We start from the raw sequence: 16923 nt of genomic DNA on the forward strand, positions 1-16923 counted from the left end.
AGTTAATTGATTACATATTATAATCAATATGAGGTGAGCTGTGACAGATTAGTTAATAGTGAACATAAAAAATAACAGAAAGGAACAACAGCTGCTGCTCTCCAGTGTTACACCAGCTGCTTTTTAATTATTAATAGGTCTATTATTCGACTTCTAGGATGTACAGACAGTGTTACAGCTAATGTTGTTTACAGGTCCCCGTTTTAAAAATTCAACATACTCTTAAATATAGTTTCCACCTCTTCATGGTTGATTTTTGACTTTAATTTAAAAAGTAAAACTCATACATTCATTACACAGTTATATATTTTAAGCCTTTTTCAGTTAATTTAGATCAAATGCATCAATATTGAGGCCCGCAGTACCTGTTTCTGTGGCCGCCCAGACTGCAAAGAGCCACAGAAATAGAACTTCAAAATAATGGTTGTGTAATTTTAATCAAATTAAATGAGTTTTTGTTTGTATAAATTACTCAGATGCTAAATATTACACTTCTAGAGATTCTAATTGAATGCAGAGAAAGCTACAATATTCCAACAGTAGTTTTAGCTAATAATTTCTGCCACAATCGGCTCTTTGAGGAGTTTCATGCTTCATGGTGTGGCCTTAAGTTACATTGAGTTTCACACCCCTGATTTACATTATGTTGCACCAAATGAAGTCTAAAATTTCAGTTTCTCAGAAAACTGGAGCAGGTTCATTTCATAGTAAGCAGACTTTAAAAAAATAAAAACTAGAGCTCATGTATTTATTAAACTGGGCTTATCAAATTATTTCCTTAAAGAAAGTTCTTGTTTTTATTGCTGAGAGTATCTTAAAAGCTTAGAAAAACTGAAGAAAATTGCTAAAGAGTTAGAAAACTCAGACAAAAAAAAAAATGCCACTTTGCTTCATTAAAAAATATTGCATGTTTATTTTATTGCCGTGTAGATAAAAAATAATTACAATAATTTGCATTTTAATTTGGAAAAACAGGATGGCTTTTCAACTTTGTGACATTTGTGCCACTTAATTAGACGGTGAATTAAACTTTTATTGATATTCTAATACTTTTAGATGTATGGTTAAAGAATCCAATAACTTCAGGGCAAAGAACAGACACAAAAAAGTTGGTGTTTGTTAGTTTATTTATAAATACAGGTTAATATGTACATCATAAGCCTCCCATAAGGAAGACAACAAAAAGGCATCAAGGCATTATTCTGATATCTAAGCTTCATCTCCAAGGGCATCCGACCAACACCGACATCCATGTGGGTCCCACCTCAGAGAGGAAGTGAGTCATGACAGGCAAAATAAAGTCACTCAGAACGTTTTCTCCAATAACGGCGGCAACATTTACTGTAAATCCTTAAGGGAAGCATAAGGCAACTAATTTAAAAAACCTAGGAGTCATTATGAGAAGCTCATTAACTTCCAGAAATCAAGATTTTATCTTTATATGGTGTGTAAATACATTTCTGATCGTTCAGTCTTACAAAACAGAAAAACAGACAGACAGGAGATATTTGTATTGATTCACGGCCACAAAACAACCAGGAATGTGTCAGTCTACTTACTGCCTGCTTTACCCAACAAAATCCGTCTCAACTCAAAGATCAATTAGTTTTAATATTTCAAATGATATCCTTAACTCTTCTAATGGAGTGGTTATTTCACCCCACACAAGAAAATCCCACTAATGTATTTAAATGGCTCCAACTACAATCCTGAGAGCACTTGGAGAGAACATTTATGCACAACAAATCGATAACAAAAGCACCTAAAGCCAAGAGAGAAAGTGGTTTGGGTTCCCGTTCAGCTCACCACAAATCCTCAGTTCAAAGTTCTACGTCATCCGAGTCTTTACTACCAATGAATGCGTCTCTTTAAGCCTTTTATATCAATAATCAATAGTAGTTACCCTACATCTTACGGATTTACAAGAAGCACAAAACATCCTTTAAACTGCACTGCAAAAACACAAAATCTTACCAAGTATTTTTGGTCTAGTTTCTGGTGCAACTATCTTAGTAGAAATCAACATAATGCTCAGTGATGAAGTCAGTAACTAATAGTCCTTTTAATTGTCTTATATTTAGCAGAACCTGTTTAAGTGACTTGGTGGCAGAAAGTTCATGAGGTTTGATGTTAGTATTTCAGTTTTTTTTTTTTTTTTTTCTTCTGGTGATCCGGACAGTACTGCCCGGTTCGTACTGCCGGTTCTGGAGGAGGACGGGTGTAAAGCGACCGTCTGGAAGCCGATCTCACAAAATGATGACAGCTGCTCTGAGTAGGCCTGCCGCAGTAAGCGATAAATCAATTAATCGTATGATAAATTAAAACAAGCTCGTTTTTCTTTTGTCTGTACTGAAAACTGGATGATAAAAGACTCCAGTCTGGTGTTTTTGTCTCAACTAGCCTGTTTTTTGAAGGACAGTTTTGTTTACGGAGACTTTATGATTTATTTTATTTGACGTTTCTTATTTTGGATATTCAAAATGTCCTCGAGCTCCAGTGTTAAATGTTCAATAGAATTTAAAGCGTATTGATCTTTGAGGATGTATTCTTGCATTACCATTATATTACTTCAAAATGGTCTCAAACCAACAATATTATCGTTTATCGCAATAACTTCTGGGACAATTTATCGTCCAGTAAAAGTTAGTATTGTCTCTGGAGAATCAAAGGTTTACTTTTGATGAAGTGAAGTGTGCTTTGTGAGCACTAAGAAATGTCGTATTTTGAGAACTTGGTTGTTCATGTATCCGTGAATTTAATAATCTCAGGTCCAGGAGAAGACATTTCTTCACAGGTGTGTTGGGATGTTAATGGAGGCATCGTTCTGTCTCCAGCTGCATCCTAATCAAACGTCCTTGAGTCGGTTCTTCTGAAGCGGTGATCACGTTGTTGATAAAATGAAAGAGGTTTGCAGTGAGTAGCTTTGTTCCGTAGTTATTAAGACATCGTCCGCCTCGTCCGAAGAGATGACAACGGTCTCAGAATATCCTGTGGTTGTGAATGAAGGTCGCCAAGCCGGCAGTTTTAGTTTCCCCAACAGCGTTCAGAAGAACGGTAAAGACTTTTGTTTGTCCAGATCATTCGTGGTTAGAGTATTTTCTACGTTATATCAGACAATGTCTTTGGGGAACGAGTACTTTCATTCTCTTATCATTGGAAAAATGACCAAATCTGTTTATTGATCATCTCCGACAATAAGCAGTTTTGTCATTCATTTAGTTTTCTTGGTGTTCACTTTGGGGGCTGGATGCGTTTGTCCTGCCTCTTGTTGGCATTTGAAGGTGAGGTTTAGTTTTCTTTGGTGTAGTCAGTGTTAAAGTGTTGATGATGGGGAATATTTCAGCTCAAAGCTGATCACGCCGATTATTAGTCTCGTCGGATTCAAAATGTGAGAATTTATTTTTTCAGTTCGTGGGTGAGGTTTACGCAAACTCTCCGTTTGTTTTGAGGAAGAGTTGCTTCATTTCCATTCCAGCCGCTGAATCTTCATTTCTACTGACTGAAGTCTTTGTGCAACACTGAACTGGTCATTGTTTTGAGTTATTTGTTGAGCTGAACCAGGGTCGTTCTTGGTATTCCTCTCCAGAGCATGAATCTTTATTTCTACAGATTGAAGTCTGTGTGTAATATTTCTGATGTCCCCTTCCTCGGCCAGAGGCATTTTGCTGTGGTTCAGCTTGAAAGTGGAAAAAATGAAGCAAAACAAATCCCACAGTCCTTAGATTTGAAGTAATCCAGTAAGGACGTTGATAATGTAACTGCGACTATTAAAGCTGGGTTTATAAAGTAACTTTAACAGGCAAAGCTATCGATAAGGAAGTGAGAGAGCAGCTGTCAGTTTCAGACTTATTTAGATTACTTAGTAGCTCACTTTTTCTCCTGCTGAAACAGATTCATCCATTTATTAAACTACTAATAAATATGGCTGTGCTATAGAAAGAAAGATATAAATTTCATAATTCTTGACAAACAAAAAACACATTTCTGCCTCACTTTGTTTCCACTTATCCTATAAAACTATCAAAAAGTGTGCAGAGCCAAACCCAAATGTGCAAGTAGATAGCAAATGTAACAGTTACTTGATCACAAGCTATCAACAATGGTAACGCCTCTAGAGAAATCCTACATAACTGACTGATTCTAGGACGTTCAGATCAAATTCGATTCTTTAGAGCTTCTTCGTTCAACAGAAAATAAAGCGGTGACGAGTAAAAATGTGGATTCAAGCTCTCCTGATCGGGCGTGTGATCATTCTCCACAGCGCTGGTTCAGGTCAGAGTAATAGTCTCACCTCCTTCGGAAAGTGATACATTATTTGCAAAAACCTATAAAAAATGATGACCTGTGTTAGAAATAAAAAGCTTATAACATATTGCAGTTTAGATAATGTATCCGTGTAGAAAAGCTATAAAATAAAATCCCAGAAACGGAGCCCTCGCTTGGTGAAAGGAAAAGAAAAAATGTGCAAGACTTAAAGCTATGGCATCAGAAACTGTTAGCCGTTCATCCTGTGAACTGCAGTTTTTAAGTGAGGCGAGAAAACACGACGAGAAGCCTGGGCAGAGCCAGAGGTTGCTGAGGTAGGATGCAGTTAGCCTTCAGAGTTATTTCACTTTCTTAGCCCATTTTAAGTCGTCCGCTCTGGGTTTCTCTCCCGTCACGCCCTGGATGAGATCCTCCAAGGCTCTCCAGAAACCGAGCCTCTCGAGAGGATAGTTTAACCAACCTGGACAGAGGAGAGACGGAGAGAAAATGAACTTCACCCGAAAAGAAAGACCTCAGTGCTCCATCAGACTGCCTCGGAATAAAACCTAACGATTATCATGCAAATATTATTTTCACTACATCCATGAATTCTTCATAGCCCTGCAAAACACGCTCATAACTTCATATTTTCAATAGTTCAAACAGCAAATATACCTTAATAAATAGGCCTCACAATAAATCAGTAATACATGTATTGAGATAGACATGTGATCAATATCAACAGGTAATACGCCTGATAGATTATTCACTAATTTCAGGGAAAGCAAGACAGGTAGCAATAAGTAACCGACTCTCTTTGGTTACCTAGCAACAATGTGTAGAGTTCTTGTGGTTACCTAGCAACGACCTATTCAGTAACTTGCGCAGCAGCAGTTTTAGGTTTTGCCACTTTGCCTCCTAACTGCTTTAAATTTTTAATGCAATTGATTGCTGTCTCTTTTGTTTCCCAGTAAAACATTTTTTAAAAAGCTGGAGCTTTTGTATTGTGTTTCTGTTTCGTCTGCAGATCTTACGCACAAGCAGCAAACCATAATGGATGACAATGGAGTTCTTTTGGCCCACGAAGGGTTAATTTTTGCTCCAAAAACAATCTGATGGGACAGCAAAAAGTCATTTTGGATTTGAGATTGCTTATTTTGTCAGTATATGGTTTATAACTAAAATGTAATTGTGACTGATTACAGACCCTGAAATTAACTCAATTAAAATTTTTAATTGAATCACGACACAAAAAAATTTGAGTCAACATTTTCATAAAGATGACCATGTATGAATACGTACTTTTGTTTTTTTAACTGTATGAAATTAATTGCACATCAAACTTCAGTTTTCACCAAACCAATAAATATCCAGGACTTTTAACCGCTCTTGTATCCACTTTGACAACTTTTACACCAGCAACACTGAACTGACTCTGATCTCTCCATTTGTCAAAGACATTGAAAAGTCATCAAAATATAAATTTTCCCCAATATGGCAGATGGTAGATTTCTTTTAAATATATCTGTAACAAATAGAAAACAATAAAAGATTTTGAAGGAACTTGAAAACCAGGGAATGAAAAAGGAAATAATATTTCAAAGGTGAATTCATAAAGAACATTTTGAATGGGGGCCAATGGTACAGAATCAGGCATTTAGTTTAAAAAGAATATTTGGAAAACTTAAAGAAATAAAGGGGGAAATTAATCCTAAATTGTGTATTTTTCTCCATCAAAACAGCCACAGTTATAGTAATAAAAATGTTTTAAATAGGCCTGTCATGATAAGTTGTCCCAAAAATGTTTGCTACAAATGATAATGTGTTCTTGACACCATTTTCAAGTAATACAATTATAAATGGCATAATTATGCAGGATTAAATTTGCTTTAAGTTTGTAAAGAACACTAAAGACTGAAACCTGAAGATATTTTAAATAACCAAAATAAAACAACCTTAAGCAATAAATAAAATGTAAATAAAAAACCACACATGACTGAAAACATAAGTGAAATGAATTATGAAGTCTTCTGCCCTTTAAGAAATATTAAATCAGAATTGAAATGATCCATTTCATTTTAATTTATTATGCGAGTAACTGATTTGCTCCCTACAGGCTCTGGGACTCGGGCGGCAGAGACGAACCTGTGGTGATGCAGAAATACGTCTCATGAGGGGAGACGTGGTGGATGCGGTGGTGCTTGCGAGGAAGGATGACGTGGCAGTCCTGCAGGAGCACCACCCAGCGAGGAAGGCCGAAGTACGTGTGCGACCACTTGTGGATCTGGTTGGTGAGCGTCACAAAGATGGCCAGCGCGTACAAGTAGCAGTACCACGGGTAGATGTGGTAAATCTCCGCTGCAGTCAGAAAAACCGAGACGATTCGTGTTTACCGTCCGCACTAATGTTTCCAGACAAAATGTCATTTTTGCTGGTGGGAACGCTCACCGGGGGACAGCGTGAGAAAGTTGAAGGCCATGTTTGCGAGAGGGACGATGGTCAGCATGCAGTTGTCACCGTTTGTCTCGATGAAGTCGTGACGGGTGATGGCTGTGGGGTCGATGTGGTGCTCTCTGAACGGCCGAATAAACGCCTTCAGGAGGGAAAATACCCGGGCCGTTAGTCAAAACCTCAACAGGAAACACAAAATCTTTCCAAGCAGTTTTTAGTGCAAAAATCTTTGTATACTTGAAATAAGAAAACTAACTTACAGGTAACTTTCCAGAGCTTGTTTAAGTAAATAATTCCTTGATATTGTTTAAAAAAAGAAGAAAAAAAAAGTACTAGTTCCTCTGGCAGATTATTTCACTTATAACATGGGAAAAATGTCTTGTTATAGCTAGTACTGTTTAAAAACAAATATTATGGATTTATTGACAGAAAAAATCTCATGTCTTGCTGAAGAGTTACTTGTACGTTTTGTCTTATTTTAAGACATTTGCACCAGAACTTACACAAAAAATACTTAAAAAGATTTTGTGTTTGAATTGTCCTACAAAAATTTTTTTTCCATGTTATAAGTGAAATAATCTGACAACAGAACTAGAACTATTTATAATAAATATGAAGGAATTATTGAAAAGCTCCGATATCTTGCTGAAAAGTTAATTAAAAGTCAGTTTTATCACAGGCTGAAGCTACATATTAACAGATAAAGGTATTTCGTTTCTTATTTTTATATTAAATGCAAACATTTTTGCACATTTTTGGCTCATTTACTCATCTAAGAATGCTGCTCTTTAAGGAAAATTGTCATTTTTTTGAGTCTGTATACACCAGTTAACAATTAATTTATTACAAAATTAGTTGACAATTATTTCAATAATCGATTAATTGTTTTAGCTCTGGTGGAAACCCTGAGATCTTACCTTTCCAAAGATGGGTAGATCCACTGATCCCCATGTGTCGGCCCCCCAGTGTACGAGTCCCGACGCGAAGTCAGCGGTGAGTATTCCTGCCACTGATGAAGAAGTTATGATCAGAAAAAAACTAAAAACATCCACACCGTGTGTGATTCTGGGCTCAGAGCTTACCGATGCCCAGCTGTATGTACCACACATGTCCCAGATGGAAATTGGCAAGAAGGTGAATTAAGTTGAAGGCCATGAGAGAAAAGCAGAAGATGACGCTGATCCATTCTTGACATCGTTTGCCTGCCAGGAAATACAGAAACAAAAAGGATAAAATGAAGAAAGAGCAAAATGTTCCTGATTAGATTAACAGTCCAAACGAGTTTCCAGTCCATCTCTGACCCACTGACCTACTTGTGATAACGTGTCCTCCAAAAATAAAACTTATCAGATTCCTGCTTAAAGTGGCAACAACAAACTTTACTTTATTTCACTGGAATTTATGTGATAAGAACTTGTTCCTTTTTCTTTTTTAAACCATTCACATTTGCAAAGCAACTTAAGATCATTTGGATTGAATATTGAGCAGTCTTCAAGACCTGCCACAAATTCTCAATCAGAATTAGGTCTGGACTTCAACTAGGCCGTTTCAACACACTTCAGGTCTTTCTGTTTTGCACTTTGACCTGCCACACATTTTGTTGGACAATAAATTGTCCCAGAAGTTATTGTGATAAATTATAATTTTGTTGTTTTGAGAGCATTTTAAATATTCAAAGTAAATAAAACAGTTTTTCGTGGAAAGGGAAAAGCAATAAATTATGCAAATAGAAATTATTGAGCTTGATGGTAACACTTTATTTGAAGGGGGGTGAATAAGGCTGACATGACACTTTCATAAACATGACATAACACCTGTGATGAACATGAATAAGCCTTCATGAATATTTATGACTGTTGTCATAAAGCGTCATTCCGTAAATTATGACACTTTTCATACAAAGTTGACATTATTCAAAATGTCTTTGTTATGACAACTTGACATGAACCAGGAAATCATCACTGATATAAATTTGTTATAAAAGTATTACTGATTGCACTTTAAAAATTAGGTAACTTTATGTTATTAAATGTAAAGTTTAAACAGTAATGATTTATTGGTTAATGTCAAGTTGTCATAACAAAGACATTTTGAATAATGTCAACTTTTGTATTAAAAGTGTCATAATTTACCGAATGACGCTTTATGACAAGTCATAAATATTCATGAAGGCTTATTCATGTTCATCACAGGTGTTATGTCATGTTTATGAAAGTGTCATGACAGCCTTATTCACCCCCTTCAAATAAAGTGTTACCAGCTTGATTTAATTTATCATACGATTTTATTGCAACATGTCTGCATGCACTTAAATAAATGTAATTTGATTTAAATTGAATATGTTTAAAGGTTTCTCCACCCTTGTCCTGCATGCGTCTACCGTCTTACTGCACACCTGAAATGAAAGGCTGATGAACAGAAATCCAATCATTTGGTGTTCTGGAGACAAAACACATCAAAACCATGAAGGACGGCAACACTGATCTAAACCAGTCCACTGTGGATCTGGTTGTATGTTTAGTCTCAAGGCTCTTAAAGGGCAGATATGCAAAAAAAATGTATTCATTTCTTAGCTTTTCCTCATTTTATAATGTTATTCCTTGATCAAAAATATACCTGGAGTTTTGCTTTGATTTTTCATGCATGTTTGAGAAATCTTTTTAATCACCCGTGGCAACCATTCAACTGTAAACGCTTGCTTTCACCAAGCGCCGCCTTTTTACACAAAGCTGGAGTTTCCAAGCTGTGCTACCGCCTCACCGAGCAGCCCTTCCCCACTCAGCTCCTCCAGACTAGCAGCAGCATTTAGGAAACATCTGGGGGAGCCGAGAGTCTGCTGAGCTCAAACAAACTATTTCTCAACCCAACGCTCCTAAGAAAGTTTGTAAACAGCTCAATGGAGTAGCTAAAGGTTGTGTCAGAAAGAGCAGGAGCTTTTTAAAGAGACCGAGGCCCAATTTCAAGGCATTAAATTGCTGCTCCTTTAAAGTTATGTTTGATATACAGGATATTTATAAATGAAGGCAACATAGTTACCTGGAAAATACATAATGCTGCCCCTTTAGCAAGAGTTTCTACAGGGATCTAGACAGAACCACTGTCACCCTCCCCTCTCTAAAATTCCCACTATGGTCTTTTGTCTCTTTTGTCAACATTTATATAGTGTACAGCCAATAYATGCTCTGACAACAAGCTGTTTCCTAACCTACCTCTGCATTAAGCTTTGCTTTTGAAGGTAACTGGCTGTGATTGATTTCATTTAGGGGCTTCAGAGTAAGGAAGRCTGAATACAAATGATTTTGTAGGTCTATGATATGACAACCAGATAAAATACACTCCAGTTTCTGGTCGTGACAACACAAGTCAAGAAGATCAAGGGATGAGAAAACCCTCACCTGTTTACAATATAAATAAAATTATCTTAAAAAGGACACAGGAAGGAAAAGGTCTGTAACCGCACACAACCAAATTAGATATGCTGGCTGATCCGAGCAGAGCACGTACCATTACATTTGTATAAAGGGTGTGGAGGATTTACTTTGTTTACTTTGTTAATCAAGTCCAACCTGTACTGTAATAAGAGGAATCCTGACATAGTTTAAGAGCTCGATGTTTTTAGGTCAAGGTCTGCACGTCAACCCTGTTGGAGAAGGTATTCCCATAACCTCTGCTCAGTGCTGGAAATGTCAACGCTGCACACAAACTCCACACAAATTTAACCAATCTCACATGATTCCTATTGTGTAACAAAAGCATTGTGGCTTGGACAAAACAGGCAGAGCAGCCGCCGACTGGTTCCGGTCATCAAAGGCATTTCTGTTGTCGCTCGCACAGTAATTGGTTAGATTTTCATCGGCGTCTGTTTGTTGGTGACTAACTAGGTAACCAGTCGTTATATATCACACCCTCTTATTCTTCAACACTCAAGCTGGCAGGACCAAACCCACAAACGACGCTGCTGTACAGAAGATCCACTCACCTGGCGAGTACAGGCTAGCCAGTTCTCGGGCACCGGCGTGCTGTGAGCCCCATCTGACCGCGCCCCGACCCGGACCCTGCGGCTGTGCGGTCTCCGCTGCCACTCCACACCCGTTCTCGGTGACCATACTCGCCATTTCTTTCCTCTGTGGGCCCGGCCCCTTTCGGTCCTTCCACTCACAGCACCGGGAACCAACGGAATCGTGAACATCTCATCCGACGGATATAGCAATGTTTTCAACCAATCAGACACAAATCGATGAGCGCAAGAGCCAATGGCAGCGCGAGAAAATGTTTCCATAATTGGAGAGCAACCAATAGAGAGACAGATTGCGAGTATTTCATTTCCTGGCCCCACCCTTGCTGTTTCCTCAGCTGTAGATGTGAAACTCACCCGAAGATGGCGCTGTGAGCGTATGGCACGTTTCAAACGGGCGGAACTGGTGTTGTAGCAACATTCGTTACCCCTCGTATTTGTCGGTCCATGAGCGTTTTTTAAAAAAAATGCCAGCTGTGTTCGAGTTGTAAAAACAAAATAACACAAAATTAGGTGGAGTAAAGTATATTGTTGGATGCAAGCCGCCGTTTAAAATTTAAGAAGAAGAAGAAGTTAAGTTTTATTTTCTCAAAGAAGCAGCAGTCACAATTTTTCATCTTTACACCTCAGGTTGGTGAAAAAAATGGAGTAATAATGCGCCATTTATATATTGTCTGCAAATAAGACAAAACTAACTTACAGGTAACTTTTCAGCAACATATTGAAGGGTTTTACAAGTCAATAATTTCTTAATATGGATTTTAAAAAGTTCTAGCTCCACTGGCAGATTATTTCACTTATAATATGGGGAAATATCTTGTTATAAGTGAAATAATCTGCCAGTTTAAGTAGTACTTTTAACAATATTCAGAAATTATTTACTTAAAACGAGCTCCTATATCTTGCTGAAGTTACAAGTTAGTTTTGTCTTAATTTAAGTGAATTAAGATATTTGCACTTGAAAATATACAAACATACTATATTTGTATACAATTTTAACATGTGGCAGATTTTCAGGAAGTGGTTCTTGCTGAGGTGCATTTAAACCGGGTTTCTTCAACTCTAGGCCTCGACTGCCAATGTTCTGCAACTTTTAGATGTGTCCCTAGTTCAACATGAATCAAATAGCTAAATTGCCCTCGCTCTCGGTATGCAGTAAAGTTCTCCAGACTCCTGCTAATGATTTATTATTTGACTCAGGTTTCTTGAAGCAGAAACATATCTAAAAGTTGCAGAACATCTGACCTTGAGGCCTGAATTTGGAAATATTTAATGACCAGATTTCTGATGACCTGAAGGATCTGAATACTCTGAGAAGCATTCACGCCCAAGACCATTTATTGCTATATAGACAAAAAAGATTTTGAAACCTATCCTTTTACAAACAGGAGTGATTTAAGGACCTCTGGGATATGACATATTTTTCTCTTTTTGGTCAGTACTCTGCAGCTGCCCCAGTGATTTTTTTTATTTGTATTTATATTTTTATTACGCCACCCAAACAGCACTGCAATAATCAGAGCTGCGCAAAATATCAGATCACATTATTGTCCCGTAATGCACAGTGGCAAGAAGATTCTGGGGTCATATCTCAATATTTGGTAGTCTGTTGTGTATTCGGTGCTATACCTGCAAATTCTGCATGTCAATAATAGATTTGTTTTGTTTGACAGACTTTCACTGCCGTCCTTTATGTGTATTTTAAGCCGCCAAGTTGCTAAAGTTCACTAAGACTAATGAGTAAATAGAAAAAAACTGAAAAGAAAATCAAAAGCTATCTGGATCTTAATGTGGTGCAATATTATTTTAACTACATGTTCTACTAATATTGTGCAGCCCTACTTTCATTTGAGTATCTTTTTTTCAAATTACAGTAATTATCTTTCTGTGGTTGTTTTTTCTAAGTAGAACTGGAGAAAAAAGAGAAGAGGTTCAGAAAGAAGGATGAAGAGAATATCAGATGAACATAATGACGTCACAGATGGTGAGTAATTCCCACAAATCAAATACGCACAGAAACCACGTCTGCAGACTGAGAAGTCTGATTTTACAGAAAAATTTAATTCAACACACTTTAGAATAACTTTAAAATGATGCAACTGTTTTATGAGAACCCAATGGTTTTTCAGTCTTTAAAAAGAAAAAGTTAACTTCTTCAAGAGCCAAAACAAACTGTCTGTTTAGTAAACTCTTCTTTTTCCTGTTGCAGCCATGTTTGTGGGTCATGACTAATAAATTAACAATGTTTACATAAACGTTTCTGAGGATGCGACTGAGTCACTGAGATGCTATTTCTGTTCTTCTCTTTTTACCAGTTACTGTAAATGCTGCAATACTTCCTGCAGCTATAGATGGGTTTAATTAGAAACAGAAAAACCTCAAAATGAAACTGATCTATCATGAGGACAGTAGTGGTTAAAATGTCCATCTGTCAGGCAGAAACATTAGTTAAAATAAGGAGTTTACCTTTTCAGCAATTAGATCCTACTGCTTTGTTAAATCTGACAGAAACTTTTATGTTATCAGAAATGATGACTGTAACAAACATAAATGTAAATTTTTTGATAAAGCTTGGAATAAGAAAAACGGGCAGCACACAGATTTTATGATTTTATTTGACACAGTGGAGTACAGAAGTATTCACACTAGAGGTGTGCCCATCGATCGGCCACCGATCATAATCGGCCGATTTCCGTGAAAATCGCCGATCACGGTCTCTTGTTGCTGATCTCATTTATCTCACTTCGCAGCCTGCGTGCGCAGCTTTCCTTAACACTGCGCAGGCGCGCAGCAGTAAATCCTGTCCTGTGGAGCTTTAACGCTCTGAGTCAACGGGGAGTTTGCGTGTTGCGGGGGGAAATTACCTCGGGAGTGAAGCACGTCAAAATGCATCAACACAGCGAATCTAATATGGCATTTAAAAAACAAGCACTTGACGGAGTTCGGCTACATCGAGGCTCAATGCAGGAAAAAAGGACATCCGGAGCAGCAGCTAGCAGGTAAAGCAGCGCACAGCTACCAACACTCACCCGGATTAGCATGACGGTCAGAAAGCTAAACAAATAAACCGGAAAATAATTTAGGTCTTCGAGCTGCGATGTAAGACGCTGGTTCTGCTCTCGCTCTTGACCTCACTAGAGGTGGAGCAGTGAACTCTCACACCGAACCTCTSCTTAAAGCTGCAGCACGTAACGGAAACAACAAAAACATTCGCATATTAAAACTTTCGCTATGTCCAAACATGATAGATAATTTATGAAAAAATGAATAAATAATAATCGATCTCCTCTCCTTCCTCCTGTTTTCTGCAGAATTACTCAACTGTCAGAACCAGCCAATCAGAACCAGCATTAATCATCTAGCCATGCTACCAGGGAGTTTGGATTTAGTAACTCGGGATTGTTTATTTTGATGTAGCCTGCATTTATTCCGACTTTGAATGAATGTTTCCCTCTTTTACTAGACATTATTTGGTATAATAAGTGTTATGAGATTTATTTGACTCATGAATAATTTAGGATACAGAGAACTTTACTGTTAAATGTTATTTAACTGGTTGCAGGTTTTTCAGTTGTTAATTTGTCTGAGCAGCTGCTCTATTGTGCCTACATGTATGATGCATGTTTACGTTAATTAGGTGGATTTATTACCAGATAATTTTTTTATTTTTCCAGATTACCCAACAGTATTTATACCTAAAGTGAAAAATCAACAACCAATTCAGGCGATCGGCAAAGATCGGTGATCTGCAGAGATCGGCCTTATGGGTGATCGGAATCGGCAGCAAGAAACCTGATCGGAGCATCCCTAATTCACACATTTGAATCTTTTCCACATTTCAGTCACAAATGTCTGTGTTTTTTCTTGGGAGTCATAGACTAGACCAGCACAAAGGCATGCATAATTGTAAAGTTGAACTAATTAGATGGCTTCTTTATAATTTTATTTAGGGGCATCAGATTAAAGAGGGCAAATACAAAATGCTCAGTGCATTTTTCAATTGTATGAGCTATGAAAATTTAACTTTTTAAATTTAATTTCACAGTTATATTTCACTTTGTCTATCACATAAAATCTCAATAAAATACATTAAAGCTTGTGCTTCTAACTCAATAAATGTGGAAAAATTGCAAGTTGAGTGAATATTTAACCTGTGTTCTTGCTATGGATAGGAATTTCAATATTGTTTATCTATTTCTGTACTACTTTCATCTTGTTTTTTCACCAGTACTCTATTTATTGTCTTCTTTTGACTTGTGAATGGAGAAATGGACAGAAAAAAAAATAAATAAACTTAATATTTTTGTTAAAAAGGAATGTTCTGTAAAATGTTCTTAAAGGTTGCATGCATGTAAAGCTCTGTTGCACCGTGCCTGGATCTGTTCACACATGCAGATCCAGAAAACATCTAAATGTACCATCATTAAGTGTGTTATTATCCCTCACAATAGATTGAACCAAAAAATTTAGAAAGTGTTTAATTAAATCTTTAGGCATCAACAACAGGTTTATAGTTTATAGCAGTTCTGCACCTTCACCAGATGAGATAACGGGATTAATTACACATTTATGAGGTAGCTTATCAGATACTCACTTTAATGAGAATTGTACAGTCATGGCCAAAAGTTTTGAGAATGATTCAAATGTAAATATTTACAAAGTCTACTGCTAAAGTTTTTATAATGGCAATTTGCATATACTCCAGAATATGCAAAGTCAATATTTGCCTAGAAAATAAACTTTATTCCCCAAAACACATTTCAACTTCATTGCAGCTCTGCCTTAAAAGGACCAGCTAACATTGTTTCAGTGATTGCTCCATTAACACAGGTGTGGGTGTTGATGAGGACAGGGCTGGAGATCAATCTGTCATTAAGTAAGAGTGACACCACTGGACACTTTAAAAAGAGGCTGGTGCTTGGCATCATCGTTTCTCTTCTGTGAACCATGGTTACCTCTAAAGAAACACATGCAGTCATCATTGCACTGCACAAAAATGGCCTAACAGGCAAGAGTATCGCAGCTAGAAAGATTGCACCTCAGTCAACAATCTATCGCATCATCAACAACTTCAAGGAGAGATGTTCCAGTGTTGCCAAAAAGGCTCCAGGGTGCCCAAGAAAGACCAGCAAGCGCCAGGACCGTCTCTTAAAAGTGTTTCAGTTGTGGGATCGGGCTCCCAGCAGTGCAGAGCTTGCTCAGGAATGGCAGCAGGCAGATGTGAGGGCATCTGCACGCACTGTGAGGCGGAGACTCTTGGAGCAAGGCCTGGTCTCAAGGAGGGCAGCAAAGAAGCCACTTCTCTCCAGAAAAACATCAGGGACAGACTGATATTCTGCAAAAGATACAGGGAGTGGACTGCTGAGGACTGGGGTAAAGTCATTTTCTCTGATGAATCACCTTTCCAAACAAACAGCTTGTTGGGAGAAGACGAGGTGAGCGCTACCACCAGTCTTGTCTCATGCCAACTGTAAAGCATCCTGAAACCATTCATGTGTGGGGTTGCTTCTCAGCCAAGGGAGTCGGCTCTCTCACAGTCTTGCCTAAAAAAACAGCCATGAATAAAGAATGGTACCAGAATGTCCTCCGAGAGCAACTCCCAACCGTCCAAGAGCAGTTTGGTGATGAACAATGCCTTTTCCAGCATGATGGAGCACCTTGTCATAAAGCAAAGGTGATAACTAACTGGCTCAGGGAACAAAACATAGAGATTTTGGSTCCATGGCCTGGAAACTCCCCAGATCTTAATCCCATTGAAAACTTGTGGTCAATCATCAAGAGACGGGTGGACAAACAAAAACCTAGGAATTCTGACAAAATGCAAGCATTGATTGYGCAAGAAKGGACTGCTATCAGTCAGGATTTGGTCCAGAAGTTGATTGAGAGCATGCCAGTGAGAATTGCAGAGGTCCTGAAGAAGAGGGGTCAACACTGCAAATATTGACTTGCTGCATTAACTCATTCTGTCAAAAGCTTTTGTTACTCATAATATGACTGCAATTGTATTTCTGTATGTGATGAAAACATCTGACACATGAAAACCAGAGGGCAGCAGATCATGTGAAAATATAATATTTGTGTCATTCTCAAAACTTTTGGCCATGACTGTAGAAATAGAAACCTTTAAAACAGACACAAGCTCGGTGACACTGGATTCTTTTTCTTGATATTGGAAAATCGGATTAATTTTTTTTATTTATTTATTTTTATTA

General features: G+C 37.7%; 2 protein-coding genes across 3 annotated transcripts in view; one reads left to right on the forward strand and one right to left on the reverse strand.

Moving 5' to 3' along the window:
- Positions 1–1109: 1109 nt before the first annotated feature.
- Positions 1110–11153, reverse strand: peds1 (plasmanylethanolamine desaturase 1). Of its 2 annotated transcripts, none has more exons than XM_008414424.2 (6): positions 11069–11153; positions 7779–7898; positions 7614–7705; positions 6694–6838; positions 6391–6603; positions 1110–4726 (listed from the first exon to the last, which is right to left on the reverse strand). In XM_008414424.2, the coding sequence occupies exons 1-6, from the start codon at positions 11130–11132 to the stop codon at positions 4605–4607; spliced, it is 756 nt and encodes a 251-aa protein (XP_008412646.1). In that variant the 5' UTR covers positions 11133–11153; the 3' UTR covers positions 1110–4604. The 2 variants fall into 2 exon arrangements, with proteins under 2 accessions (XP_008412646.1, XP_008412645.1); XM_008414423.2 differs by lacking the exon at positions 11069–11153 and adding an exon at positions 10676–10811.
- Positions 11154–11242: 89 nt separating this feature from the next.
- Positions 11243–16923, forward strand: part of klhl12 (kelch-like family member 12) — a 65241-nt gene continuing 59560 nt past the window's right edge. The window contains exons 1-2 of the mRNA XM_008414421.2: positions 11243–11341; positions 12620–12695. Coding sequence (XP_008412643.1) covers positions 12656–12695 — 40 coding nt within the window. The 5' untranslated portion in view covers positions 11243–11341; positions 12620–12655. The remainder of the gene's footprint in view (positions 11342–12619; positions 12696–16923) is intronic.

This window comes from Poecilia reticulata, linkage group LG7 (genome assembly GCF_000633615.1).
Source record: "Poecilia reticulata strain Guanapo linkage group LG7, Guppy_female_1.0+MT, whole genome shotgun sequence".
NCBI classification, from domain to species: domain Eukaryota; kingdom Metazoa; phylum Chordata; class Actinopteri; order Cyprinodontiformes; family Poeciliidae; genus Poecilia; species Poecilia reticulata.